At 47.9% G+C, this 10000-nt stretch overlaps 1 protein-coding gene across 1 annotated transcript in view; it reads right to left on the reverse strand.

Moving 5' to 3' along the window:
• Positions 1-10000, reverse strand: part of LOC308142224 (pecanex-like protein 1) — a 50374-nt gene that overhangs the window by 11712 nt on the left and 28662 nt on the right. The window contains 11 exon segments of the mRNA XM_080512572.1: positions 927-1157; positions 1249-1399; positions 1649-1749; positions 2993-3223; positions 3307-3560; positions 4560-4775; positions 6091-6149; positions 6239-6368; positions 7211-7319; positions 8806-8983; positions 9607-9748. Coding sequence (XP_080368698.1) covers positions 927-1157; positions 1249-1399; positions 1649-1749; positions 2993-3223; positions 3307-3560; positions 4560-4775; positions 6091-6149; positions 6239-6368; positions 7211-7319; positions 8806-8983; positions 9607-9748 — 1802 coding nt within the window.

Genomic DNA, 10000 nt, shown 5'->3' on the forward strand with positions numbered 1-10000 from the left:
AGATTAAAGCGGGGAACGTCACATTCTACCACCACGTGTCTATAAACGACGCGCAGAAAGGAAACAAGTTTGATTTAAGCAGATTTTATGAAGGTTTGTATCAGTAAATGTATCATTGTGCATATATGTATATGTCTGTAGGTGTATGTATATATGTACATAGCTTCTTTCCTCTTTTTTGTATATTCTTATGTTCTTATTTCTTTTGGTTTGTTGGGTTTTTTTTTTACATTTTTGACCCGTCCCTGTATTGGTTAAACAGTTAAACGATCAGGCTCCACCTATATTCTCCTCCTCTGGTCATTTTTTATTCTTTTCACAGTGGGAAAATAAAAAAAAATCATATATATATATATATAAAAAAAAAATTTTTTTTAAGCAGATTTTAGATTTCTAAGACATTTTATCAACTCATATTATACACAACATATTTAATTTAAAAAAATGTTTTTTTTTGTTTTTTTTTCATGTTTGACAGCTTTTATTTATTTATTTCTTTATTTCTATTTTTTATAAAAAATGGAATTAAATTTAAAAAATAAATAATAAAAAAACTAAACTAACTAACTAACTAACTAACTAACTAACTAACTAACTAACTAACTAACTCACTAACTCACTCACTAAAATAAAATAAAATAAAATAAAATAAAATAAAATAAAATAAAATAAAATAAAATAAAATAAAATAAAATAAAATAAAATAAAATAAAATAAAATAAAATAAAATAAAATAAAATAAAATAAAATAAAATAAAACAAAACAAAACAAAACAAAACAAAACAAAACAAAACAAAACAAAACAAAACAAAACAAAATAAAAAAAATAAATATTTTTTTAATTTTAAAATTAAAAAGAAGTGATTAATGTATAGAAAGACGTGAACGTGTCGAATGCGGGCGGTGGGCTCCGTGTCCCCGTCACCTTGATGACCCGGAAGCTGAGGTATCTGCGATTGAGCATGATGATCTTGTACTCGTTGGTGCCCTCGTCCAGGACGTGGCGCAGCGCCAGCAGCGACGGGGCGTTGGACAGCACGGCGCTGCGCCACGCCGGGTCGCCCTCGTGGGCGATGACCAGGTTCTGCTGGTGGGAGGAGATGGCCTCGAACAGGACCGCCGGCTCCTCGTACTCGTCGGGGGAGGTGAAGTGGTCCTGATGGAGGAAAAACAGACAGACTCTAACCCCAGAAGGCGGCGGAAGCGGTGGGTGGTGCGGGCGTAGCGGCGACGCCCCGGACTCTCACCTGGTGGAGTTTCAGAGACATCCGGATTCCGGGAACCACGACTTTCCTGAGCAGCTCCATGTCGGCGAAGATCCACTCGTCTCTTATGGAGGAGATCCGGAAATCTCCCTTGAACAAGGCGTGGAGCCCGTAAAGGAACGACTCCAGGTTGCTGTGGAAACGAGAAGAAACGAGTCATGAACTCATTCGCTCGTCAAAACAACAGAACTTTGTACAGAATCGGTACGTTGAGTTTTAAAGGCCTGAAGACAAAACTAAAGTTAAATAAACGTGTTTTTTCCCCAATAAATACTAATAAAATTGAATAAAAAGCGGTACAACCTAAGTTGTTGTGTTGGATAACGTGACGAACGCATGAAAAACTCTGATTTATAATTTTTTAAAAACTAGCGTAACTGACCTGGACATGTGATGAGCGGCGGTTCCCAGAGCTCGTCTTCCCAGGACACACAGGCCGAAGCAGAGCAGCACCAGAGCCGAGTCCTTCTCGCTCTCCAGAGGCTACGGAGCAGCAGAGACACAGAAAAGACTCGTGAAAAACTCCCGTCACATTTGGACTTTTAGCGTTTTTTTTCTTTTCTTTTTTAATCGTCTTGAAAATCTCGCTTTTTTCGAAAACGTCTAAAACGGGGGTGCTCAATACGCCGATCGCGATCTACCAGTCGATCGCAAAGGTAGTAATAGTAGATCGCATGACGTTAGAAAAAAAAATAGACGCTGGTGTAATGGAACTGATTTACCTTTCCGAATTACGAGTACGATCGAACGTAGCGTCGGATGACATCGAAACAACGACGCTAAGTGTGGCGAAGCTAACAAGCTAGCCAGCGAGTTACCGCAAAATTTGAAGCCCTCGCTTTTTTTCTTTTAAACTAGAGAAAGTTTTGGTCGTCAAACATGAGACCAAGTGAGAAGACGAAGACGTGTCACTTTCACGAGGAATGGGAGGTGGACTTTTTTTTTCACAATGTCATTTTCGAAGTGCGTTTGTCTCGTCTGCCAGTCGACCGTTGCAATACCAAAGATCAAAGTAACATCAAAGTAAACTCAGGTAATTACAAAGAATGTTCATAGTTAATTATGTTGTGTTGCACAATATTGGCTCGTACGGTTTTGCAAGGTACATCATTATACATTGTACATATAAAGAATCCTCAATATATTTGAAAATAAATATATGTTTTGCATTTTTGTAGTGGGTAGATCAACTCAACTCAACTTTATTTCTAAAGCGCTTTAAGCAGCCGTAGCTGAGACAAAGTGCTGTACATTGAAATAGAAATATAAGAGGCAACATAAAAACATAAAAACAATAAAAAAGTTAAAGCAATAAAAACAATCAGATGGTAAAACAATAAACAAAACATAAAAAGTTAAAACAATAATAAAAAAAAAAACGAAGGCACTAAAACCAGAGCAGAGTCTCACGCTGAGGTAAAGGCCAAAGAATAAAAATGCGTTTTAAGACGAGTTTTAAAAATGGACAGTGAGGGGCTTGTCTAATGGGGGGGGGGGGGGCATTCCAGAGGTCAGGACCAGCAATCGAAAAGGCTCTTTCAATTGATCACAAGATCACTTTGACTTGGTCATTTCATAAGTAGCTCGCGTGCTGAAAAAGTGTGGGCACCGCTGCTCTAAAAGATTCTAATTCTGACTCCGACGAGTCTCTAGCTTATTAAAGTGGCGTCTCCTGACTGGAGTCTTTTTATTCAGTTCCATTAAAAATCAAAGTGCGTCACGTCACCTTGGCCCTCCTGGAGTTGCAGTACTGGATCCAGCCCAGGTAGACCCCGCAGAAGCTGTCCCTGGAGATGCCGGCCAGCCGGTGGTCGTAGTCCTCGTCGATGTTGGGGTTGAAGGTGGGGTCCAGGTCCACGTAGTTCCTCTCGCCGCAGCCCCGCAGGCCGTCCCTCATGGTCTCGTTGGCCAGCCACTCCTCCAGCTTGGGCGAGGCCACCACGTAGTAGATGATGCCCTGCAGGTGAGGAGGACCGTCAGAGTCTAGGAAACACCCGGACGGAACCGTCATCTTAAAGCCTCGTCCCGACACCGACGGACCTTGACGTAGTAGGTGGTGAGGATGCGCCGCAGGTCGAACACCTGCAGCATGGAGGCGGCGCTGTTGTCGGTGATGCTGTAGCCCTCCAGCACGTACTTGGTGACCAGCACCTCCCAGGCCAGCCAGCGCTGGCCGAAGGCCGTGTTGAAGGACAGGATGTGGGGCAGGTGGCCCGGCTCGCAGCAGCAGCAGGCCTCGTCCTCCTCCACGCCCTCCGTGATGGCCTCCACCTCCCGCTGCTGGCAGTACGTCCCTGGGGAGGGAGGAGGACTGGTGACGGGGGCCCGCATGAAGACGGGTGGACTTTGCATCATCTGGGACTCTAACCCTAACCCTAACCCTAACCCTAATCCTGAGCCTAACCCTAAACCGTAATCCTAACCCTAACCTTAACCCAAACCCTAACCCTAAACCGTAACCCTAATCCTAACCCTAAACCGTAACCCTAACCCAACCCTAAACCATAATCCTAACCCTAACCCAAACCTTAACCTGAACCCAAACCCAACCCCAACACTAAACCAAACCCAAACCCAAACCTTAACCCGAATCCAAACCAAACCCAAAACTTAACCCAAACCCTAAACCAAAACCCAAAGCCTAACCCAAACCAAAACCCAAAGCCTAACCCTAACCCAAACCCAACCACTAACCCAAACCTTAACCTTAACCCCAACCCAAACCCAAATCTTTACTCAAACCCAAACCTTAACCCCAACTCAAACCCTAAACCTAACCCAAATCCTAACCCTAACCCAAATCTTAACTCAAATCCAAATCTTAACCCAAACCCAAACCTTAACCCCAACCCAAACCCTAAACCTAACCCAAACCCAAACCCAAACCCAAACCCAAACCTTAACCCAAACCCCAACCCAAACCTAAACCCAAACCTAACCCTAACCCTGTTCCACATGAAAGCCTCTGGATCTGGACTCTGGTAAACTGCTGAGTCGACAGAAGTTGTGAGAACCTTTGCCGTCTCCGGCCAGAGCTGCTGATCGTCACGCTGCCGGGAGGGAAAGTTCACCTCGTCTCATGATCTCAGCAGGTTTTTCTGTGTCTAATAAAACCTGAACACTGACGCGTGACTCAATCATGTTAACGTTGTGACATAGAAGATCCGAGGTCACGACGTGATCTCAGGTTTAGGAAAACCGGCGAGAACGGGAAGTATTGACATGAACTTTTAAAATCTTAATCTATCAGGGCCATCGGCCGCTGTGCTTTATGCCCCCCCCCCCCCCCCCACCTCTGAACTCCAGCCCCCGCAGCTGGAAGGTCACCAGGCCGTTGCCGATCTCGATGAGGTGCACCAGGGCGTTCAGGTAGTCGGAGGCCAGGATGAAGCAGTCGCCCGTACTGAAGTTCCCCCAGCGGCCCAGCAGGAGGTCCCCGCACAGGCTGTGCTGCAGGGAGCGCGTCAGGTGCTCGTAGAAGATGGAGTTCAGGTTGTTGTCGTCGGAGCCTGACGGAGGAGGAGGGTGGGGGGGGGGGGGGGGGGGAGGGAGGAGGAGGAGGAGGGGGGGGGAGGAGGAGGGAGGGGAGGAAGAGGAAGAGGAGGAGGAGGGAGAGGAGGAGGAAGAGGAAGAGGAAGAGGAGGAGGAGGAAGAGGAGGAGGAAGAGGAGGAGGAGGAGGAGGAGGAAGAGGAGGAGGAAGAGGGGGAGGAAGAAGAGGAAGAGGAGGAGGAGGAGGAAGAGGAGGTGGAAGAGGAAGAGGAGGAAGAGGAGGGGGGGGAGGAGGAGGAGGGAGGAGGAGGAGGAGGAGGGGGGGAGGAAGAGGAAGAGGAGGAGGAGGAAGAGGAGGAGGGAGAGGAGGAGGAGGAGGAGGAGGAAGAGGAGAGGGGAGGAGGAAGAGGAGGAGGAAGAGGAGGAGGAAGAAGAGGAAGAGGAGGTGGAAGAGGAAGAGGAGGAAGAGGAGGGAGAGGAGGATGAAGAGGAAGAGGAGGAGGAAGAGGAAGAGGAAGAAGAGGAGGATGAGAAGGAGGAAGAGAAAGAGGAGGAGGAAGAGGAGGAGGAAGAGAAAGAGGAGGAGGAGGAAGAGGAGGAAGAGGAAGAGGAGGAGGAAGAGGAAGAGGAGGAGGAAGAGGAGGAGGAGGAAGAGGAGGAAGAGCAGGAGGAAGAGCAGGAGGAGGAAGAGGAAGAGGAGGAGGAGGAAGAGGAGGAGGAGGAAGAGGAGGAGGAGGAAGAGGAAGAGCAGGAGGAGGAAGAGCAGGAGGAGGAAGAGGAAGAGGAAGAGGAGGAGGAGGAAGAGGAAGAGGAAGAGGAGGAGGAAGAGGAGGAGGAAGAGGAGGAAGAGCAGGAGGAGGAAGAGGAAGAGGAGGAGGAAGAGGAGGAAGAGCAGGAGGAGGAAGAGGAAGAGGAGGAGGAGGAAGAGGAGGAGGAGGAAGAGGAAGAGGAAGAGGAGGAGGAAGAGGAGGAGGAGGAAGAGGAGGAGGAAGAGGAGGAGGAGGAAACACTGAATATCCCAGAACAGTGTTGTTTGACAAAACGCTCAGAAAGGAGAAAAGCTTCCTGGTCACGTTAGCGGTTCTGACGGATTAGTAGATTTCTCCGGGACGAGCAGCCAATCAGGAGCAAGAACGAAGAACGTCAATCTCAGAAAACGGAGCCGAGCTTTTAAACTCATTTCATTTTCACTTTATGCCAAAAAGGCTCAATAAATCCAGACGATGTCGCCATTGAAGGGTTGAAACTGTCGCTACTTCATTTATTTTTTTTTTTTTTAAACAATGTTTTCCAATAAAGCACATAAAAGTGGGCGTGTCCTGTCCTGGGCTCACCTGGGTTCCTGTCCAGCTGGGAGGCCAGCCGGGTGTTGGAGTGATCCACTCGCTTCGTGCTGCACAAACAAGAGAAAACACCAAGATGATCAGGACGGAGAAGATTTTTGTTGTGTGTGTGTTTTTAATCTTTCCACTCCGTCCTCACTTGTAGTCCCTCTCCCAGAACTTGACGGGGCGGACGTAGGAGGTGATGAAGATGGCGCTGCCCAGGAAGGGGTTGAGGGGGGTGGAGAAGACGGCCGACACCACCGCCTGGACGAAGAGCATGGCGGAGTCTGGAGGCGCTCGGGGTCAAGGCGTCTCCGGGAAGCTTTTTAAAAAAAAATTATTTAAACAAGAAGGCCGTTGCTGGGCTAATCTCCCCGCCGGAGGGCTTTATATTTTCTCACAAAGCAGCTCTAAGGCAGCACACTTGGTACACTAGAGGGTGTTCCATGGGTCCTAGTAGATCATTATGTAGAATCTGAAAGGTCTTCATAATAAGCTATGTCAAAATACGTCTCCAGAGCCCAAAAGGTGTTTTTATGCACTTAGTGACCCTGTGACCTGATATGCAAATGAGGTCATGGTCACCATGGTGACCCTTCTCCCCAGGTGGAGTGTCCATGTGTGAAGTTTGGTGACTGTGGGCCCAGGCCCAGGAACTGCTGAGAAATGAGGAGAAATGTTTATATGAAAATACATGTATTGTGCAACCATGACGAGCAAACTTCAGACCCTACCAATCTTCAAGGTCAAGGTCAGGTCACTTGGTATGCTGGAGGGTGTCCCCAGAGTACTAGTAGGTGTGTATAAAATTTCAGAGCCCTAGCTCAAAAACCTAGGCCTCCAGAGCCCAAAATGTGTTTTTAAGCACTTCGTGACCCTGTGACCTACTTAATACGCAAATTAGGTCAAGGTCACCATAGTATCCCTTCCCCCTCTGAGATGTATCCACATGTGAAGTTTGGCCACTGTGGGCCCAGGGGTTGCCGAGATATAGGTAGAAACGTTCGAACGGACGGACGTACGGAGACTGTTTCAAGATCCCCCCTTCGGGGCCTATCGGCTATGGCGGGGGATAAAAACTAGTCCCACCTGGAGCCATCGGGCCGAACAGAGGGCGGCGGAAGGATACGGGGCACGGCGAAGGGCTGAGCGAAGGCGTGGAAGGCGGAGCCCCAGGTGATCTGCCAGGGGGCGATGTAGGTGTAGACGAAGTGCAGCTTGTAGAACAACTCCCACATCTGCAGGAGCAGAAACACCCAGAGAGAGACGGGGGTGAAGCTTCACTCAATCTCTATCAACCAGATTTAAAACCACGACGCTGCGAGAAAGAACGTGTCAACATAAAACGCACCAAAAATTTTAATAAGAAAGTTTTGATATTGGAGTTTGAGCAACTGAACAGTGAAAAAAAACCAGCATGAGCAGCAGGAAATACTGTGATTACACAAATATAAGCATTTGTAATCAGTTACTTCCACACATTTTCCATAACTGTATATTTTCTAATTTTCCATAGAATCGTCACACAATCGCCTCAAGAGAAAAAAAAAAAACAGAATTTTTTTTTATTACGTAAGAACTTCAGTCACACAACTTCCTCCAAATAGTGCCTCGTTTTTTTTAAAAATTCAAACTGCTTCACCTGGACGCCCGATCAACAACATTACCCAGCGGCATTGTGGGTAATCTGAGGTGGGCGGAGCCCCAGCGGCATTGTGGGTAACCTGATGTGGGCGGAGCCCCAGCGGTATTGTGGGTAACCTGATGTGGGCGTAGCTCCAGCGGCATTGTGGGTAATCTGAGGTGGGCGGAGCCCCAGCGGCATTGTGGGTAATCTGATGTGGGCGGAGCCCCAGCGGCATTGTGGGTAATCTGATGTGGGCGGAGCCCCAGCGGCATTGTGGGTAATCTGAGGTGGGCGGAGCCCCAGCGGCATTGTGGGTAATCTGATGTGGGCGGAGCCCCAGCGGCATTGTGGGTAATCTGAGGTGGGCGGAGCCCCAGCGGCATTGTGGGTAACCTGATGTGGGCGGAGCCCCAGCGGTATTGTGGGTAACCTGATGTGGGCGTAGCTCCAGCGGCATTGTGGGTAATCTGAGGTGGGCGGAGCCCCAGCGGCATTGTGGGTAATCTGATGTGGGCGGAGCCCCAGCGGCATTGTGGGTAATCTGAGGTGGGCGGAGCCCCAGCGGCATTGTGGGTAATCTGATGTGGGCGGAGCCCCAGCGGCATTGTGGGTAATCTGAGGTGGGCGGAGCCCCTGATGTGGGCGGAGCCCCAGCGGCATTGTGGGTAATCTGATGTGGGCGGAGCCCCAGTGGCATTGTGGGTAATCTGATGTGGGCGGAGCCCCAGCAGCATTGTGGGTAATCTGAGGTGGGCGGAGCCCCAGCGGCATTGTGGGTAATCTGATGTGGGCGGAGCCCCAGCGGCATTGTGGGTAATCTGAGGTGGGCGGAGCCCCTCATGTGGGCGGAGCCCCAGCAGCATTGTGGGTAATCTGATGTGGGCGGAGCCCCAGTGGCATTGTGGGTAATCTGATGTGGGCGGAGCCCCAGCAGCATTGTGGGTAATCTCATACAAGCAGTTCAAGAAAAGTGCAGTTTTACTACGATCTGGTCATGTGACTGAAATTTTGCGAAGTGTGAATTATTATTATTGCTCGTTTCTTATGAGTCGTCGAGTTCGAGGTGCGATTAAAACCAAAACGTCCCCCCCCCTCACCTTGCTGAAGACGATGGACATGACGAAGAGGTCGAGCAGCAGCGTCTCCGACAGGTGACGGTAGTCGAAGGTGAAGAAGAGGACGGTGAAGAGGATGGTGACGTACTGGTAGGTGGGGCTGCTGTAGGAGGAGCGGAGCAGCTTCAGGCCCGCCACCGTGATCATCAGAGCCCCCACCCTGGACAGGAAGTGGACGCAAAACAGAGATTGTGAGTCGGGGGAGGCAGAACTTTCTTCACCTCCTTCAATATATTAGATATAGAGATACATCAAAGCCACTACTTATCAAATGTATTGTGATATAATTGATTCTTAAAGCCAATGAAAACTAAGAAAAGTCACTTTATTTTGAAAGGAAGAGACGTCTTTTAAAAAAAACAAAAAAAAAACAAAGGAACAAGAGTGACAGGAAGTCGTTTTTGGAACACAAGAGGAAACTCAAGAAATGCATTAAAGCTACAATGTTAAAAAAGAAACGGGAAACTTAAGATTTGGACACAAATGAAGTGACTTATCTGATTTGAGCAAACGCGGAAATGACGGTTTTGTATTCGTACACCGTAGACACTGGATATCTGCGAAACTTTAAATCTTTAAAAAAGTCGGACTTTAAGAATTGAGAAGCATCTTAATCTAAACAAATGTATATAGTTCTGTATGTGAGCTATTGTGTTGTTGTCGTGTTTGTCGTTTGTTTGAAAATACAATAAAAATATTATTAAAAAAAAAATTAAAAATCGGACTTTTAACAAAATAAGAGCGCGACGTTCAAAGCGGCGGTTGTAAATAAGAGCTCCTCACTCGGCGTCGAGGCGGCGGGGGCTGGCGAGCTCCCTGGCGCTGCCGCTCAGCTCGTTGAGGATGACGAGAGGGTAGAGGACGTTCTTCTCCACGAACAGCAGCCAGACGTGGAGCTTCTCGAACCACATGACGTGAGCGGCGTCTGGCGGGGGAGGGGGAGGGGGGAGGGGGGGGGAGGAGTTTACAGACAGCAAAGCGATTTTTTTTATTTTAAAGTGTACTTTAAAATAAAGAAATAAATAAAATAAATAAAACAAAGATATTGTGTGTTGTGGATTTCCGGGTCGATACAAAAGAAAGAACATGAACGAGAATAATTTCTGATTGTGAGCAGAAAGTGAACTGACCACACATACACACACACACACACACACACACACACACACACACACAC

Source organism: Blennius ocellaris, assembly GCF_963422515.1.
Source record: "Blennius ocellaris genome assembly, chromosome: 17".
Taxonomy (NCBI): Eukaryota; Metazoa; Chordata; class Actinopteri; order Blenniiformes; family Blenniidae; genus Blennius; species Blennius ocellaris.